At 36.1% G+C, this 21395-nt stretch overlaps 1 protein-coding gene across 5 annotated transcripts in view; it reads right to left on the reverse strand.

The window, feature by feature from the left end:
- Nucleotides 1-21395, reverse strand: part of LOC144974490 (phospholipid-transporting ATPase ABCA3-like) — a 129281-nt gene that overhangs the window by 29646 nt on the left and 78240 nt on the right. For all 5 annotated transcript variants that reach the window (XM_078917395.1, XM_078917393.1, XM_078917394.1 and 2 more), the window contains 10 exons: nt 15109-15952; nt 14112-14336; nt 12435-12697; nt 10846-11086; nt 8806-8979; nt 7232-7413; nt 5944-6078; nt 4212-4329; nt 2934-3088; nt 999-1154 (listed from right to left, as the gene is read on the reverse strand). In XM_078917395.1, the coding sequence (XP_078773521.1) occupies nt 999-1154; nt 2934-3088; nt 4212-4329; nt 5944-6078; nt 7232-7413; nt 8806-8979; nt 10846-11086; nt 12435-12697; nt 14112-14336; nt 15109-15424 (1965 nt within the window). In that variant the 5' untranslated portion in view covers nt 15425-15952. The remainder of the gene's footprint in view (nt 1-998; nt 1155-2933; nt 3089-4211; nt 4330-5943; nt 6079-7231; nt 7414-8805; nt 8980-10845; nt 11087-12434; nt 12698-14111; nt 14337-15108; nt 15953-21395) is intronic.

The raw sequence follows: 21395 nt of genomic DNA on the forward strand, positions 1-21395 counted from the left end.
AATATGAGTCGTATATAAACAGAGAAAAATAAATATGAGTCATATATATACAGAGATAAATAAATATGAGTCATATATAAACAGAGAAAAATAAATATGAGTCATATATAAACAGAGAAAAATAAATATGAGTCATAAATTAACAGTATAAATAAATATGAGTCATATATAAACAGAGATAAATAAATATGAGTCATATATATACAGAGATAAATAAATATGAGTCATATATAAACAGAGAAAAATAAATATGAGTCGTATATAAACAGAGAAAAATAAATATGAGTCGTATATAAACAGAGAAAAACAAATATGAGTCATTATAAGTCGTATATAAACAGAGAAAAACAAATATGAGTCGTATATAAACAGAGAAAAACAAATATGAGTCAAACAAAATTTACAATTTGATAAATCGTTTGCGGATTAATTTTTTTTTTTACATTTGTGTTTATTTTTTGTTTTACTTAGGAAAGATCTATTCAAGATTTTCAATTTTGCTTGCATTTTGACTACTCAAGGGTTCATTCAGGCAACATCTTGCCATTCTTCGCTTCATTGAACGATTTTTCCTCTAACATGAAATCTTTCCATTTTTATCAAGAGTGAAGTTACATCAATGTCACTCGAGTTTCATAGAAGCCAAAATCACATCACTGGTATCACTGTCTTGCTAAAAAGGTTGTTGGCATTCATAACTAAATTCTATGTAGTGACAGTAATTTGTGAATTGAAAGAAATGTAATCAAACCATTTGAATGTTAATTTGAAGATTAAAATATTTTTTGAAGTAAATGGAAAAAAACAAAAACAAATTAAGACAACAACATCAATTCTCACAGTCTAAAAAAATAATAACCAGTTTGTTTGTTTTTACTCTTTTTCGCCATTCATAAAAAAGGATATATAACAACCAACTGCTCCCGCTTAACAAGTAATGAGCAAACATCACAGTAAAAAAAAATAAAAAAATTGAGACATCAATTTAAGATTTTAACCTTTGATTTAGCAATGAGGGCAATAGCCACAGAGAGCTTTCTCTTTTGACCACCCGACAAATTGGCAGAGCTATCATTCATCTTGGGTAGCAGTCCAACTTCTTCTATCAGAGGCTGAATTTCGGCATTGGCCTCTTTGTTTGAAGCTCCTTTTAACTGGAAAAGAAAAATGGAGATGAAACTATAAAATCAAATGTGTCAGTACATGACATAATCGGTCGGAAGGTGAAAATTTTGGGTTTGCATTTTTTTTTTCATTTTCTGAAAGAATATGTTGTCCAGAGCATTTTAATTTTTATTTGAAATAAATCGGATGATTTTTCATGAAGTTATGGTCAGATGTATGGGGAAGGTATCGAACAACTTTTCTCAAATTTCATAGTTTTTCAACTTGACTAGCTGTAAAAAATATTTAGAAATGAAATTAAGCTTAGATATTTCCCGAAGATGTACAAACATGGGTTTGATTTCATCATTTATGACAAGAAGTCATTTTTGATAAAAATGGACTTTCTAACTACACTTGGCAATATCTCCATTCAAACTTTTTCACCAACCGACTGATTATGTCATTCACTGTAACAAATCATCAAAACATATTTACCAGTTGCTACACAAGACAAAAACTGAAAATGGTGCTAAATTTTGGTCAATTTATGAGTGAAATTAAATGCCTCCAGCCTTTGTCGAAAATCAAATTTTCCTGGTATGGGACCCTTTGATTCTGTTTGTTTTCCCCTACAAAATTAATAGATATATATACGTACAACTTGTGCTATAAAACACATAAATAAGGTAGACAAATTAGCTTTTTCTACAAGAGATTGGAACAAACTGCTGGATTGCATTATATCAGCAATAAATCATGATAATTCCATGCCATTAGTGAGCGTGCAAAACAGAGCATGCGTTTGTCATCAGCATGATGGTGTGAGTTGCCAAAAAGCATTTGAAAGGGAGTGGTTACTTCCAAAATATAATTATTTTATAACTATTATCATCATCATCATCATCATCATCATCATCATCATCATCATCACCACCATCACCATCATCATCGTTGTCATCGTCATCATTTTCATTACTATCATTCTTCTTCTTCTTCTTCTTCTTCTTCTTCTTCTTCTTCTTCTTGTATTATAAACTATGATAATACTAATGAAAATACCAATGTTGTTTTGTTGTCTTTTTTGGACAGTAAGATAAATACCTATTTTTAAAAAAACCAAAATGTCAAAAATGTCTAATATCTATAACAATAGCAATAATAAAATCATCATCATCATCATCATCATCATCATCATCATCATCATTATTATTATTATTATTATTATCATTATTAGTATTATTATCATTATTACTATTATTATTATTATTATTATTATTATTATTATATATTATTATTATTATTATTATTATTATTATTATTATTATTATTATTATTATTATTATTATTAATTATCATCATCATCATCATTATGTCATTATTAGTATCATCATCCTCATCATCATCATCATCATCATCATCAGTGTTATTAAATTGAATACAAATGAAAACAAGTGATCAATTATAGGCTCAGCATCTTTTAAGTTGGAAATAAACCAGCGCTCCAACAAATAATCTCCTGCATCTTCTCCCTACTTCCCTCCCAGCCCCCCCCCCCCCCCCCCCCCTGCCTTCCTCTCACACTTGTACAATAATGATGAAAAGGGTTTCTATTTAAAGATTCTAGTGAAAATTTAATATCTCAGCTTTCTCATTCGAAAGATGCTTTGAAAACAATTGAGATGTAGACATTTTTTAAATCACATATAGAAACCTATGTAAAAGTTCAATATAAGAAAGAGAAAAAAAATATATCTGTATCTCTAGGCTTGAGAAAAAAAAAATTTAAACAAATTTAAACTATTTTAACTTTTATCGGTATCACTTACCCTTGCAAAGAATTCAAGATGTTCCTTGACAGTGAGTGTGTCGAAGAGGATGTTGTGTTGTGGACACAACCCCAGGCTGCTTCTAACACCATCAATGTTTTCTGTGATATCGTAGTCATTGACAACTGCAGTACCACTAGTTGGTGGGATGAAGCCTTGAGAGAAAAGAACAAAGGTTTTTTTTAACCATCTCCTTACCACCCTAAGGAAAATCGTCACATTCGTTACGATATAACCAACAATTTTCTTGTTCTAATTTCATTTCTGTTATAGTTATAACTATAAAAATGCGACAGTGTATTGCAGAGCTCATTTTTTTTCTGAACAAAAACAAGCATAATATACTCGTTACTATTTTGTCTGAATAATCTATTTTTGTGTTGAGTGAGTATGAAGTTTCGGGTCAAATTCTGAAAACAGCTGGTAAGGAGAGAGTTTTAAAAAATGATGTATACTTTGAACATCATTTTACATATTTCAATCAATTACTGGACAATTTAGGGCGATAAAGAGGGTAGTATAGGTTATGAAACAACACCCTAAAGGGGCCAAGCTTTATAGCTATAATATTGAGACCTTGGGCATTTATAAAGCTAATAGATAATATCTAATAAACGTGCACAAAGTACATTACAAAGGGTTCCCTTGCCAACAGCAAACTAAACATGTAGGACGAGACGCGATGCGAGTAAGGTGATATTACAAACAAAATTTTCAACAACGACAACGCTGTTAATGACCAGGTACTCATTTTACACCTGAATGAGAGAATGTAAGAAAAGAGCCTTTTCCAAGGACTTATTATGTCTCACTCAGAGTGAGACTCGAACACTGGACCTTCCAGTCATACAACAAGAGCACATAGCCGTAGAAGGTACCATGATTTTTTAAAAATTCTTTTTTATTTTCTGGATATGCAATATTGACCATAATGTTTTTTTTTAATTGTTTGATAAAAGTGTGTTATGTAGCTGCCAAAAATTAAATCAAATCTTGAAATGATATAAATTATATTAATTTAAATGCTGCTGCTCGAAGCTCGAAGAAATAAAAAATAATGTGTAATTGAATGTAAGCTTCAATTTAATTACAAAAACAGATCAAATAAATGTTTCAGGTTTCCCCTTTATCAACAAAACAGGATTTATGAAACACTACAGATGAATGAGATAAAGTGGTTGTGGCGTAGTTAAGATAAATCATCTCTCTGGTCCACCATGACATAATAGAGTATTGAGATGATAGATCACAATTGAATACAACAGTATCATCACCTACCTGTCAGCATGGACATTGTCGTGGTTTTTCCAGCTCCGTTATGACCCAAGAGGACAGAAATTTGACCTTCAAACATGTTCAGTGACAAACCATCTACTGCGGTCTTCTTACCATAGATCTAAAAAAGACAAGAAGGATAATAAATAAATTCCTATCGTATAAAATGATGAACAAATCAAATAGGGGGTCCCGATCGTCAAGAGCATTCAAAGGATTGGTGTCGATCCCTGGTGAAGTATAGATTTATTTTTTAACAACAAGATATGAAGTGAGTAGAAAAGTGCCAGAAGACAATAGAGAATTAAAATTTTTTTCGCGGCGGTGGTGGGGTTTGAACCTGCGACCTTATTGGTACGACAACTCCGCCTGGCAGGTGAGAGCGTGGCTCTACCGTCTGAGCTATCCACGAACACAAAAATATTCGTATCAAACCCAAGTCATATTTCTAAAGCCTTCTCTCACCCACTACTGGAGATCGCCGGCTCGTTCGCGCGCCACCATCGCGAAGTTTTGACCAGCAGTTAAGCTTAATAGCCAATATTAATTTTTTTTTTCTGACCCCAATCCACCAAGCAAGGATAAAGTAGCTAATTTACAGTAATTGAGCTTTGAATTGAGCTTTTATATAGCGCAATATCCACTAACCGTGTTTAAAGCGCTTTACAAGTCTATTAAATTGGTGAAAACCAATTGAAATAAAAAAGCAATTTACAACTCAGTTGGTAAAATATTAAATTCTGTAACAGTCCCTCGGGCAGTCAAGATGTTTGAAATTGGTGGTGTCTTTAATTTTTTTGTTTTGTATTTTTTTTTTTTTTGTTTCCTTTGTTTATCTTTTTCTGATCCTATGTCCACCCAACCTTGATTGGAATCGCAAGATCTGGTCGATTGTACTTTGTAATAGACTAGAATCGTGCAAAAAGGGTAAAAAGCCATGGATAGTGTCTGTATATTTTGTAATAGACTAGAATCGTGCAAAAAGGGTAAAAAGCCATGGACAGTGTCTGTATATTTTGCAATAGACTAGAATCGTGCAAAAAGGGTAAAAAGCCATGGACAGTGTCTGTATATTTTGCAATAGACTAGAATCGTGCAAAAAGGGTAAAAAGCCATGGATAGTGTCTGTATATTTTGTAATAGACTTGAATCTTGCAAAAAGCGTATGGATAGTGTCTGTATATTTTGTAATAGACTTGAATCTTGCAAAAAAGGTAAAAAGCCATGGATAGTGTCTGTATATTTTGTAATAGACTAGAATCTTGCAAAAAGGGTAAAAAGCCATGGATAGTGTCTGTATATTTTGTAATTCCCACCAAATCCAAGCATCAGTAACACACTTTATAGTCACCTGGAACAACTACAAAAGACATCTAACTTCTACGTCATGGCACAAGACCGAAGGGCTAGAGCTCAGGTGGTCGCTGGTTCGGATAAGTAAGTAAGTAAGTATATTTTGTAATAGACTTGAATCTTGCAAACAGGGTAAAAAGCCATGGATAGTGTCTGTATATTTTGTAATAGACTTGAATCTTGCAAAAAGGGTAAAAAGCCATGGATAGTGTCTGTATAATATTACAAAAATCTGGAACAAACTCTAACTCCATGGCTCTTTTGCAACTGAAAGAATACTTAACTTTCACTATAAAATACACAACAAAGGGAAATATTTCTTTGTCACAAAATCCATTCACACGGATGGCCATGACAAAAACGGCAGACACTACATACACACCTTTTTGAGATCTCTGATCTCTATACCAGCCTTCAGATTCGAAGGTTCCTTCTCAAATCTCAGATTGGTTTCAGCATTGTCCTGTAAGTATGATGAGTTCTTGGATGACTTCCCTGCTCCACACCAGTACGATTTCTGGAATATAATAAAAATAAGGAAAAAATTAAATTTGAATATTTAACACCCATTCGTATTGTTTCATCACCTAAATGCTTATTTTAATTAATCATTTAATTCCCCCCAGCAGACTGTATGTATCATTTAAGTTACCTTTTAGACACTCTTTTTGTACCAAAAAAAAAAAAAAAAGGATGTTTAACAGGCGACTTGTATGGTAAGAAAAGAAAATTTGATTCTATAAGGCCTAATGATGGATTATATGAACTATTGTCAAGCAAGCTGAATCCACGGGCAGTTAACTCTAAAATTCTTTAATATTTCTGTTTCTTTTTTATCCATATGTGAGTGATTAACTCTCTCCGTACCAGCCATTTTCAGGATTTTCCCCAAAACTTCACACCCAACTAAAACAAAAATATATTATTTATCACTCAAACTTGGCAGTAGGTTCTTGCGATGCATAATTTCTTTGGCAAAACTTGCTCTACAACACACTGTTCATTTTCTTTAAATTTTATGATGTACAAAAGAAATTTGAATTTAAAAAATGTTAGTTGTATCATAACGAATGTGACGATTTTCCTATAGTTGATAAGGAGAGGGTTAATGTACAAAAAATACATCAGCTTTAAAAAAAAATTACTAAATATCAACACGGAAGCGTTCTGGCCAAAAAACCATTCTTCAGTATATAACAAAAATAATAGAAACATTAATACATGTGCGGCTATGTGGTCTAGTGGTATGACACTCGCTTTCGGATCGGAAGGTCCTGGGTTTGAGGCTCGCTCGGCGCATAGTTGAGTCTATGGAGAAGGCTCTTTACTCATATTCTCTCACCGTACTCAGGTGTAAAATGAGTACCTGGCCGTTAACAGCGTTGTCTCTGTCCCAAAAATGTGTAATATCGCCTGACATGTCCTCGTCCTACATGTTATGTGTTGATGTTGGCCAGGGACCCCTTGTAAAGCGCTTTGAGCACGTTTAGTGGATATTGTGCTATATAAAAGCTCAAGTTTTTTTTTTTTGTTTTTTTTTTAATACATGACTTTAAAAAGATAGCAGAAATTAATTAGACGTTATTAGTGGAAATGACAATTTGCTTTGCGTATATATATTTCTTTTTAAAATCCCTAAAAAGAGTGAAACCCCCACCCAAATAACTCACAGTGAAGCAAAAGTAGAATGGTTTGGGCACCCCAAACTCTCCTGGTCTGATGTTCTCCAAATACCAGTAGATAATGAGGTGGATAAAGGAGTCGATGAGAAGCATTATCATGCACTCTAACATGCTTAGGTTGTCGTCGACAGTGGCTGGGTCGTAGAAGTTGTCCCACTGTAAACCCTCGCCTAAACACATGGGGAAACAATTTATGAATGTTAATGAATGAATGAATGAATGAATGAATGAATGAATGAATGAATGAATGAATGAATGAATGAATGAATGAATGAATTAGTCTTCCAAACTCGTGTCATCCAAAAAGAATGTCTTAAGATCTACTTTATTTTCAGCTCAATTTTCCTCCACTTTGCAGTGACCCATGCTCAACTTAATGCTCCAAAAGTAAAATACTCATCAATTCTGTTCACCAGATCAATCATACTAACACCAAAAAACAAACAACTTTTTGTGCAACAATACGCTTCAACAGTCGTAACGTCACTTTCCTTGTAATGACGCATGGTAACTTAGTAACTGGCTCTAAAGTATCGGAACAATGGCGGACGCCCCTATGAAAATATTTCTCCGACGAGCATAAAAGCGTATCAAGAGGGGAAAAAAACCCATTATAAATCTGATCATGTTTTGACTTTTACACATTCTGATCACAAGACATATGAAAAGTTATAGTCAGCATGAAGAATGACAAGTACCGATTTTCATTGTTTAGAACCACGATGGCCGCCATTGCTGGGCAACGTGACATCAGACTATTGAATCCAATTTAGAGGGACTCTAATGAAGACGTCAAATGGTTTAAAAACGACAACAAAGAGCCGAATGACATCATCATTCTATAGCGATTTAATCGGTACATGTGGCAGGTCTGTACGTACTTCGGTACTCTAAAAAGAACAAAAAACACGTTATAAATATTCAGACCAGAAAATCCATCCTTCAATTATCAATTGTGGGCGTCCCTGATATAATCAGTCGCATGGTGAAAGTTTTGAACAGAGATATTGACAATCTTAGTCAAGAGGTCAATTTTTATGGAAAATGAGTTTCATCAAAAATCATTAAATCAAACATTTTTCTTCATATATATGAAATATTTTAATTGAATTCTACTCCTAAATATTTCAATTTAATTTTTTTGAAGGTAATTATTATACTGAATATCAATTCTTGCCAACTTTGGAAGCGATTTTCTCAAAATTAAGGTTTCACACCCTTACCCATGCATATGACCATAACTTCATGAAAAATCACCAGATTTGCTTCAAATACAGATTAAAATGCACAGGAGACATTGGGCTTTCAAAAAGGAAAAATGCAAAAAGCGCAAACAAAAAATTTCACCTTGCAACTGATTATGTCAGGGACGCACACAATTATTAAAAATTGTCAAAAACTCTCAAACCTGAGTCTTCGAGATTGTTTTTTGAAGGACGAGGTTCTAGCCAAAATTTCCAAAGCGTGTGTGTGTGTGTGTGTGTGTGTGTGTGTGTGTGTGTGTGTGATTGTTTTTTGTTTTGTTTTTCACAGAGTACGACAGTGTAATAATACATACATACCAGTTCCCTCATAGAGGCCAATGACGTTGGCACCGAGACCCATGGCACAGTTGAATAGCAATGAGACCCCCAGCTTGGTCGATTTGGACAGATCCTCATAATTACTATTCAGGTAAAAGTAAGGTGCGTAGATACCAAAGAACAGTATCCCCGACAAAGCTGCCCCGACATTCGCTGAGAACATTTTTAAAAAGAAATGATTAAATTAAATATGCTATTTTAATAATAATAATAATAATAATAATAATAATAATAATAATAATAATAATAATAATAATAATAATAATAATAATAATAATAATAATAATAATAATAAATAATAATAATATAATCATCATCATCATCATCACAACAATAATAATAATAATATTTAAAATAAAATAATAATAATAAATAATAATTAATAATAATAATAATAATAATAATAATATAATAATAATAATAATAAAATAATAATAATAATAATAATAATAATAATAATAATAATAATAATAATAATAATAATAATTAATAATATCATAATAATTATCATCATCATCATCATCATCAATAATAATAATAATAATAATAATAATAATAATAATAATAATAATAATAATAAAAAATAATATAATAATATAATAATAATAATAATAATAATAATAATAATGCTGAAAACTTATATAGCGCTATAACTCCGAGACACCAGACTCTAAGCACTTAAATTACAAATTACTTTGGCTGAAACATACTCATTCACATACACAAGTATACAGACACACACACACACAGCCACACACACACACACACACACACACACACCACACACACACAACACACAACAGAAACAAGACAGACCTATCCTGCTTCTCATACTATCTACTAAAGACGAAACATATGTTTTAAGCGAACGTTTAAAAATAGACAAAGATTCTTTTTCACGAATGCTCTGTGGTAAGGCGTTCCAAACAGAGGGTCCGAATTGAGAAAATGATCTCATTCCAGCATTTTTCCGAATTCGAGGGACAACTAGTTTGGTGGAATCACTGGCCGAACGTAAGGGGCGGGGTTTTGAATATATTTCAATTAGTTCCGAAATGTAGGAAGGGGCAGTACCTTCAAGACACTAAAACACAAGCTTTGAATTTAATCCTTTTCTCAACAGGCAGCCAAAAGAGCGCATGACAAAAGACTCACCATGCGCGATGACTTTCTTATTCATTTCCTCAGCAGCGTAAAGAGCCTCTTGTCTTATTTTTTAATTTTATTTGTTTCCCCTTAAGCTAAAACTTAATTCTAACTACTCATTTTGTCTCTCTGTAATGCAGCTTGTGCATGGTTTATTTCAGTCTTTTCACAAAATAGTTTTAACTCACTCAACCCTGACACCGACCATATCCGTGGTTTACCCGGGGTTACTTTTACCCTATGCCTATTAATTACAATTTTCTGAGACAAATTATAGGCGTAGTATCAAAGCTAATGTTTTTAGTTTTTGCATGTTAATGCTAATTGAATAAAACTATCTATGGACACGCTCATTTTTAATACATTTTTTCCAATTTTGAAAAGTAGCAAAAATCTCTAGGATTGAGTGAGTTAAAAGGCACACTGGTCGATGAGATGAATAGAAATTATTTGTATCTGTTTGTTTATATTTCTTGACGAATACAAATCCAGATCGTACATTTGTCTTTGTTAGGAAAGTAAAAAACTTGAGCTTTTATATAGCGCAATATCCACTAAACGTGCTCAAAACGCTTTACAAGAGGTCCCTGGCCAACAGCAACACATAACATGTAGGACGAGACATGACGCCTGTCAGGCGATATTACAAATTTTTGGGACAGAGACAACGCTGTTAACGGCCAGGTACTCATTTTACACCTGAGTACGGTGAGAGAATGTGAGTAAAAAGCCTTCTCCAAGGATTCAACTATGCGCCGAGCGAGGCTCGAACCCAGGACCTTCCGATCCGAAAGCGAGTGTCATACCACTAGACCACATAGCCGCACGTCTATATCTACATATATACAAAAACATCCGTATATAATATTATACCTTTTTGTGCCAAAGAGGATACCATGAAGCAGAAAGTGACCACTGAAAATCCGTAAATCAAGAGAAACACGAAGATCAGGGAGGTGTCCGATTTGGTGAGGATTGGACCTTTGTCCTTGATGATGTCAACGCCGATAAAGATGGCGTACAGGAACAGGGTTGGCACCAAGTAGACACAAAATGTGATGAACCAAGACCACCAATGGACAGAGGCCTTCAAGCCCATTAGTTTCATGGATTCCTTGAGACGATATGAAAAGAGGAAAAAATAATATTAAAAGAAAAAAAAAATAGGGGGGGGGGGGGGGCGTATATTTGACACACGTGGGTTCAAAATGTATCGTGTTGAACAATGTAACACTAAAGTTCTAAACTTAACTATGATCATTTCTAACAATCTTTAGCTCACATTGGCTGGTGGGGGTTGAACCGACGTGTTCATGTATGCAGGTCTGACATCCGGACCTTGTGGGCCTAGTTTAACATTGTTGTAATGGACAATATTTTGCGTCATTTATTTTTTTTTTTTGAGAGTTCAACAATGAGCCCATAAGGAATTGGGTCATCAGACCTGCAAATAAGTGCACGTCGGGTTGAACCGTTGACCTAGAAGCGAGGATGGTTAATATTTCACCTAATGAATATAACAGTTTTTAAAAATCATCCAAAAACGTATCAAGGAACATTCGTCACCCAAACTGCTACTTCAGCCAAACAATAGAAAAAAAAGAGTAATAAACACGGATTTTTTTTCAAAATAGGATTACTGCTTTTTTTTTTTTTTTTTAATATTCTATTTAGTTATTGACCATGCAAAAAAAAAACAAAACAAAAAAGGGGTCTTTGAACACGAAACTTTTATTGCTAACAACTCCGCTATCCTAATGTACTTTTCTAATTTCTTTTGAAAATAACTAGTGCCGCGCTGAGGACCGCCTGGCATTATAAATAACTGTTTACATTTCCAGCCCAGACTGTCTAGGGATGAGGTACATATCTACCGGAGTTGCCTGGGTGGGGTTCCTGACCTCCCATAGTGGGCAGTGGGGTACATACTGTGTCTTCTATTCCCTTATATCTGTTTTCCAACATGCTTTCTGTCTTTGTCTTGGAATGAGATCACTTGGTTTTGTCCTGGTCCTGCCAGATGCCCTGGCTGACAGGGAAACAGTCGAATGTATAGTTAGTTTTGGGAGATGATATTTTTTTCCTTGTAAATCATCTCTCTGTTATGCACTGTATTATGCTTTCTTTATATTATATATGATTTGTAAAACATTTGAGTGTGTTCCTCTTAGCGGGGACCTGTGCTTGTGTCTGGATGAGACTTTTAGTGATCTAAAACTAAGTACTTTGATAACGTGCTTTTGGAATCCACCTGTTTCTTATTTGAACCAATTCCCCTTTGTCTTCCCTTTTCTTGGATGCTTTATTGTAATTCTAGAACTTTTTACTATCCGATTTTCTTCCTTTTTACTGGCGCTGATATGACCTTAATGTGTTGCAAGCGCCGTAAAACCCTTAAAAACAAAAACAAAACAAAAAGGTACATATCTATTGACATTATCCCGTCTATCAGTGTTACTTACCTTCAGCTTCCTCTCCTTTTCGTATACGAGATTCTTGGTATTGACGATGACGCTAAGAATGAAACTGAGCACAAGGAACAACGGCAGGTTTCCTTGAATGACGAGGATCATGGGGTCTTTTACGTACGGGGGGTATGCCATGCGCTGGGAATACGCTCCTAAGGAGACGGAATTGGGGTCTCCTCCAGTTTTGGACAGCCAGTATTTGATGATGCCTTCTCCGACAATTCTCTGTAAGTACAGAACTCCCCTGTCGATGTACACTGGGAACGAGATGAATGGAACGGGTGGTTGTGAGGAAAGAATAGTGTGAAGGAACAGGGAAAGGGGGGGGGGGGGCGAAAGAGGAGGATGAAGATGGAAAAGAAGAGAAGGCGGAAGAGGAGAATTAAGAAAGATGAGGAGGAAGCGGGGGGGGGGGGTGAGAAGAAGGAGAAAAGGAGGAGAATGGGGATGACAAAAGAAGAAAAGAAAGGGACGTGGAATGAAGAAGGGAACAGGAGAGAGTGAGAAAGAGAAGGAAGATGAGGAGAAGGAGAATAGTGTGACGGAAGAGGGAAGGGGAGGGGAGAACGAAAGAGGAGGATGAAGATGGAAAAGAAGAGAGGGCGGAAGAGTAGAAGAAAGATGAGGAGGAAGAGGGGGATGGGGAGGATGGGAAGAAGGAGAAAAGGAGGAGAAGGGGGAATGACAAAAGAAGAGAAGAAAGGGACGTGGAATGAAGAAGGGAACAGGAGAGAGTCAGAAAGAGAAGGAAGATGAGGAGAAGGAGAATAGTTTGAAGGAAGAGGGAAGGGGAGGGGGAGGACGAAAGAGGAGGATGAAGATGGAAAAGAAGAGAGGGCGGAAGAGTAGAAGAAAGATGAGGAGGAAGAGGGGGGTGGGGAGGACGGGAAGAAGGAGACAAGGAGGAGAAGGGGGAATGACAAAAGAAGAAAAGAAAGGGACGTGGAATGAAGAAGGGAACAGGAGAGAGTGAGAAAGAGAAGGAAGATGATGAGAAGGAGAATAGTGTGAAGGAAGAGGGAAGGGAGGGGGAGGACGAAAGAGGAGGATGAAGATGGAAAAGAAGAGAGGGCGGAAGAGTAGAAGAAAGATGAGGAGAAGAGGGGATGGGGAGGACGGGAAGAAGGAGACAAGGAGGAGAAGGGGGAATGACAAAAGAAGAAAAGAAAGGGACGTGGAATGAAGAAGGGAACAGGAGAGAGTCAGAAAGAGAAGGAAGATGAGGAGAAGGAGACGGCGGAGGAGGAAGAGGCAAAGGATGAGAGAGAGAAATAGCGAGAGAGAGAGAGAGAGAGAGAGAGAGAGAGAGAGAGAGAGAGAGAGAGAGAGAGAGAGAGAGAGAGGCAGTCCATTAAAAAAGCCATTGGAGCCTAAAAATCGGAGTTTCCCCAAATCTGGCGGGGTGAGGTAAAATAAAGAAAAAATCGGGGTAAATCCGAGGAAGGCCACGAGGAACATGGAGAAGAATTAAAGAAGCTGATATACAGAGAAGTGGTAAGACCTGGAATGAGATGAAAAAAAGTTGGCTCAGGATAGAGAAGGATGGAAACTGTTTGTCTGTGGCCTATACCCTGACCCAGGGTGAAAAAGGCAATGATGATGATGATGAAATCCGATTTCATCGGGGTACTTGGTAGGTATGCAAGTGTAATGGTAAACATCAAAACTTACTGCCCTTGTCCTGGCGAGGCTCCGTATTCTGCACGGGTTCATATGTCTGACGCGTCCGCCACCGTTCGTCGCCGCTGTACGGCCTGACCGCAAACTGGATGTCTTGGGGCAGGGAGGAGGAGGCAGCATCTACGTTCTCGAAGGTGATGCAGTGTCTCATCCTTACTGAGTTCGCTTTAAAGAATTCCTCCATGTCATCTTCAGTGGAAAACCCTCGGAACGTGACTGCGAGAAGAAGAAAAAAAGGTAGTGTAATAATCTATTTAAACAGCGCAACGTTAAGTGCGGCTATGTGGTCGTGTGGTATGACACTCGCTTTCGGATCGGAAGGCCCTGGGTTCGAGCCTCGCGCTCGGCGCATAGTTGAGTCCTTAGAAAAGGCTCTTTATTCGCATTCTCTCCCCGTACTCAAGTGTAAAATAAGTACCTGGCCGTTAACAGCGTTGTCTTTGTCCGAAAAATTGTAATATCGCCTACCAGGCGTCATGTTCCGTCCTACATGTTAAATTTGCTGTTGACCAGGGACCCCTTGTAAAGCGCTTTGAGCACAATTAGTGGATATTGCGCTATATAACGCTCACTTTTTAAATTTAAAAAAAAAAATAATAAACCGACATTTTCTAATCCCGACAATCTTGACTTTAAAACTTGAATTTTATCAATCCATTGCATTCCGATATTATAATATATAAACCTAATAAATGACACAATAGGGAATGAGATTAGCGGAAGAGTAGCGTCCCTTGATTGGACGTCACCTTACAGAGAGAACGTCAATTTGATTTTGAAGTGGCTCAAGTAAGCCGCTTTCACCGGAAGCGAGGACAGACGCATGCGCACAACCAACATGACGTTCTCTTTCTAATAACTTTTCCGCCGGTGACGTCACAGACTATGGGTGACGTCCAATCAAGGGACGCTACTCTTCCGCTAATCTCATTCCCTATGGGTAACAAATCGAACATCGCCTAGTGGGAACCTGAAGGACTTTACTTACCGTTAACATTAGGAGTGTGAGCCTTGAACACACTCTCTGCGTGGCCCATGAGGGTGTTCACCTCGGCACTGTCCGGATTGTACCCGATGATCGTGTCCGAGGGGTTGACAAAGTTGAACTGGTCCATAGTGACGTTGTGCACACTGTAGATCGTGTTTTCATTCACGGGCTCCGTGTCAATGACAGCGCGGAGCAAAAGCAGCAGAGCGGCGAAGAAGAGCGGCAGAAGCAGCTCGAACACAGACACGCATATTTTCCTCCGCTGCAGAAGCCAGTTCTTCCACAGCATCAGACCAAGCTGGCGGAAAAACGCCATGATTGGGATTGGGTTGGAAAGAGGTCGAGATTGATGCTCCTTCGATCGTCGATTCTTCCGAGACGTTTACGGTTAAGTTTTGTTTTGTTATTGTAATATTTATCCACCGTTTTTGCCAAGGTTAAAAAAAAGAACTGTGAATGGGCTGAAGCTGTTACTACTATGTTTTAAGAATAGAACTTGTCCCTTATTGTTATACTACTAAAAAATGACAATTGAGGAGATGAAGAATATTAAAAAAGAAACCTCATCGATTATAGCCTTGTTGATGTTAATATTGATGATGATAATGTTATAGATGTATACGACTGATTTATGGTTTGCTGCTCTTCCCTCTTCCCTTGTATTGTAACAATGTTGAGGGATAATACAGACCCTTGATGGTATCCCTCTCCTATGTGTGCGTGTATTGGTGTTGGGAGAAGAACCTCATTCTTCTAATTGATGATCACACGCATGCATTTTCAAAAGGAGATATTCCATTTTACTTTCCTTCCTTTTCTTTTTTTTTTTTCTTGATGTTCAAATCTGAAATAGAATAAGATCACATTCGTTATTGCTATATCAAAGTCGTAAAGAAAATCCATCAAGTCTTTTATTCTCTCCTTCCCTCCCATTTTCAAAATTCTTCCAGAAATGTCGCACAAACACACAAATTAACATTTTTAACTCAAATTTAAAAGAAATAAGAACATGCTTTACTATAGAATGAAGTTGACGTCACTCAGGTCTTTGTTATTGTTTTTTTATTTTTTTTTAAATTTTTTTTTGTGCCATCCATGTTTATTAGTAATTTTCACTAAACTGTATTCATCAATCTATAAACGTTCAAGGTTACACATAGTTTTGCGTGTTAGTCCGTTATTCATCCGGATGACAATATTGTGAGCTTCTTAGCCAAGCGCACACTATCTATACATAATTTTGTTGAACAAAACAGACTTTACAAAACAGCATTAATTTGTAAATATATAGACAAATATATAAAGGTGTTTGTATCGTAATGGATGTGACGATTTTCCTAAAGAGAGAATTAAGATTAAGATTCATTTAACGCCGAAACGGAGAAAAAAAAGCATAAGTCAGTGAATTGTAACCTGCGAGCCAACAAGAATCTAAAATCCATAAAGCCAAACTATGACCATGACGAAGCAAAACCTTCAACTTCAAATATCGATCGACTTGTGAGAGAATCTCAGAGTTGCTGAGTTTGTTTTTGACAAACATTGAGTAGGAGATAAACAACAGTTACACGAATCTTTGTATAGCGATTTAATTCATGAATATTTTCAAAGTCGCTTTACAATAATGAAAGAGAAGAGGAAAAAACAACAACAAAACAAACGGTTATAATACTCCAATGCAATCACCAAGCTCCCTGGGGTGCTTTTCAATAAAAAAACTACCCCACCCCCTCCCTTTCAGCTATAATATTATATATAATGAGATATAGTAGTCCTTGGGATGAGTTGACACATTGTTAAATTGACGCCTTCGTTTAATAATTTGGATTGTAAAATTTGTACCATGGTAACTGGTGGGATTTAAAACTCATCACGTAATTTATGTAGATATGGTGACATAACATGCTTCCAGGCTTATATAAAAGCGTGTTGTTACTCTTTTCTTTTTCTTTTTTTTTTTTTTTTTGAGCATGCGTCGTTTTGTAGTTTTATGGCAAGAAATAATCATAAAAACCTGGTATATGAAACTGGAAATGTGATTCCCGACTGATGTATCTAATAGAAATAATAATATTGATTAGAGGCAAACATCGTGACTTACAACATGGCCCTACCCATTTCATTCCTCGTGTGTTATATTCTGTCGCCGTACACTGACAACACACACACACACACACACACACACACACACACACCACTCATATATATATATATATATATATTATATATATATATATATATATATATATAATATAGTTATATACATATATATATTGAATCGTGTTGGATACACACATATGGTACGAATAGTGCTCGACATGTAACAATGGAGCGAATTATTATTTTAATATCGACATCACAATCGACATAAAATCCAATTCATTCTAACAGTTCAGAAAACCAAATAACACCATTAGCTACATTAATAAAAACAGCAACAACCCCGTTTCGTCATTGAAAACATAGCAAAAAACATAGCACTGAGGGTGAGCAAACTTTCGGAAAACAGAGAGATATTCAAGTCGCAGCCACCCCCTTCAAAGAAGCACTCACAAAAAGCGGATACAACACACCATTTGAATACACAGACGCCCCCCTCTATTATAAACCTCAATACACAAGTGAAGAACGCAAAACAAGAAAACGACATATTACTTGGTTCAAACCACCTTTCGACAAAAACGTCAGCACAAACATTGGACAGCAATTCCTGAAATTAATTGATACACACTTTCAAAAAAAACCACAAGCTACATAAAATTATAAACAGGAATACCATAAAAATAAGCTACTCGTGTATGCCCAACATAGAACAAATAATTTCAAGTCACAACAAAAACATATTAATAAACCACCGACAAGAGCAAAACCCACCCACCAGAGAAATGCAACTGGAGAAATAAGGAACATTGCCCGCTAAACAAACAATGTTTAATTTACCAAGCCACAGTCACCGAAACTAAAACAAACAAGCAGGAAAAATATGCAGAACTAACGGAAAATAATTTCAAAACAAGATGCAACCTCCACACCTCAACCTTTAGAAACACTAACAAAAAAACATCCACAAAACTCAGCGAACATAATATTTGGAAATTAAAAGACAACAAACTAGACCACAGCATTTCATGGAAAATTATATCTAAAGCAACAGAATACACACCATCATCAAAACAATGTAGCTTATGCCTGGAAGAGAAATATACTATAATCAAACACCCTCGATGAAGCCACACTCATCACGAAAAATGAGATGTGCAATAGCTGTCCACATAGACGAAAACATTTACTAATCAACTACAAACCACTTCAACAAGCAACAACACACAACAAAGCAAACTCCTGTAAGACACAGTCCTGACGGTGGCTGAAAAGGCCTGAAACATCGATGTAGACTGACTCCAACATTGTGGTAAATATTAAAATTATATATATATATAGATAGAATGCGCTTGGCCAAGGAGTTCACAACATTGCCATCCGGAAGTATAACGGACCAACACACAAACTCTGTGTAACCATGAACGTTTATAGTCAGGTTAATACAGTTTAGTGAGAACAACTCACAAACGCGGATGGCAAAAACAGTAACAAAGGCCTGAGTGACGTCATCTGCATACTATCTATATATAAAAATTGGCACCTTTTGACCTTGCCTCGTATAATATATATATATATATATATATATATATATATATATATATATATATATATATATATATATATATATATATTATACGAGTCAAGGTCAAAAGGTGCCAATTTTTTTCCTCAAAATAAAAGTGACATAATAGTCCATTCGTGTTTCTAAATGTGTAGCAAAAACCTTGTACTTCATGAATCAGATACCTCATATACTGCAATTGCATTTAAAAGTAAATTTTGACTTTATACTTTAAGTATAAGCCAATTTCCAATCATGGGTGCTAAAACATAACATTTTATTTCTACATGCTTTCTATAAAGGTGATGCGTTGACCTAGCTTTAAGCACATGCCAAACTGCATTCAAATTTCACTCTCGTTGTTTATTTCATATTCTGTTGAACAGAGTATGTTGAGCTCTCTCATTTTATCTCTTCTTCATATTATCAATTGATTACAAGCATTAGCCCAATGAAAACAGCCCATAATTAAGTAAAAATTACATTTTCCTAACAACGGTGTCAGGCGGGCACCTTTTGACCTTGGCTCAAGTATATATATATATATATATATATATATATATATATATATATATATATATTTGTATGTGTGTGTGTGTGTGTGTGTGTGTTGGCGGATGTTGTGAGTATCTTATCTAAACACAAATCATCAATAATGAAAACAAAACTAATTGTGCTTTGTCAATGTGAGGCAAAAGGTGATTACCGATGCATTATCAATGTAAATGGTGCTGCTCGGAGCTCGACGAAATAAATAACAATGTGAACTTGAAAGTAAACTTCAAGTTAATATAAGAAAACCTTTTTCGTATATTAAATTGAAGCTTACATTCAATTCCACATTGTTATTTGATGCATTCTCAACGACGGTTAGAGATTGACTCGTCAGCCAGGTGAAAACGAACCTACACTGCCATATTTTGACATAACATCTTTTATCATTTTGGCCACAAGGATTATTATTAAGATAATCTGCATCTTCTACATATTTAAGTCTCAGGTTTTAAGAGGTTTTGACAAATTGTGGAAAAAAAAGTGGGGGGGGGGGGGGGGGGGGGGGGGGGGGGGGGGTGAGTCTTGATTAATCGCTATGTTAATCTTTTATATAGATCTGGATGAACTAATAAAAAAAAATTAAGATGTTTTTTCATTGTGCGGCAAGAACAGAATTCCTCCCAGTCGTATCTACGATTTCGTGTCAAGTCAATTACTCTCAGCGACGAACACTAGTAATGACAAGGTGGGCTGCCGTACTCCCACGATCCCCCCCCCCCCCTCCACCCCCCTCCTCCACACCAATCCTCCCCCCACACACAAATCTACATTTAGGCTGAAAACCCTTTACTTCAAATAACAATCACTTCAAATGAGTAAAAAAAAAGAAAAGAAATAGAGCTTTTATATAGCGCAACATCCACTAAATGTGCACAAAGCGCTTTACAAAGGGCCCCTGACCAACAGCAACACGTAACATGTAGAATGAGACATAACGCCTATGTTAGGCGATATTACATTTTTTTTTCCCCGACACAGACAACGCTGTTGACGGCTAGGTGCTCATTTTACGCCAGAGTACGGCGGGGGAATGTGAGTAAAGAGTCTTTTCCAAGGTCTAAACTATGCGCCGAGCGAGGCTCGAACCCAGGACCTTCTGTCCGAAAGCGAGGGTCATACCACAAGACCACATAGCCGCACGAGCATTAATATGTCAAAAATTTTCTAACCTAAGACTTCTCATTAGAGTGTCAATTTTAGATCTTAAAAATTCAAAGTTGAAGTTCTTCATCTCGATATCGATATTCGAAGTGAAAGTTTTTGAAGAAGAAAAAATTATTTGGTCTGAGAACGATAATGTATATGTTTATGAATGTATCATTGTCGGCATTTTATACGTCTGTACAAAAATTTCCTTTTGGATGAATAGGATTCAATAGTCGTAACGTCACTTCCTTCCTAATGACGCATGTAACTTAGCAACACTGGCTCTAAACTATCTGAACAATGGCGGACGCCCGTATGAAATATTTCTCCGTCGAGCATAAAAGCGTATCCAGAGGGGAAAAAAACACCATAAATTTGATCATGTTTTGACTTTTACACATTCTGGTCACAAGACATATGAAAAGTTCCAGCCAGCTTGAAGAATAAAAAGTAATGATTTTCTTTGTTTAGAACCAAGATGGCCGCCGTTGCCGGGCGGCGTGACATCAGACTACTGAATCCTATTAAGTCCATTATTAATGATAGGGGGAAGATCGGGTGAAAGAGAAAAATGTCTTGCATTAGAATGGATTGATAAAAAAAATGGATAGATGAATGGATGAGATGGTTGGGGGGGGGGGGGGGGTTGGTTTATAAAGATGGAAATATACGTGGGTAGGTGATTGGTGGGCAGTGGAATGGGTGAGTACAAATCCCAGACCTACAAACTTGGAATTTAGAAAGAAAAAAAAATCCACTTATCATGGGATGGGGGCTAGTCACTAAATCTAAGTTAATAGATGAATAAATTGGCTCTCAGGGAGATTAAATAACTACTTCTGATTCATCATCATTATTATAATAATTTTTTTTGTTATTTATTTATTTATCATCATCATCATCATCATCATCATCATCATCA

The sequence above is a fragment of the Berghia stephanieae genome, chromosome 6, assembly GCF_034508935.2.
Source record: "Berghia stephanieae isolate SIO BIC M18660-M18661 chromosome 6, UCSD_Bste_1.3, whole genome shotgun sequence".
In the NCBI taxonomy this organism is placed as follows: domain Eukaryota; kingdom Metazoa; phylum Mollusca; class Gastropoda; order Nudibranchia; family Aeolidiidae; genus Berghia; species Berghia stephanieae.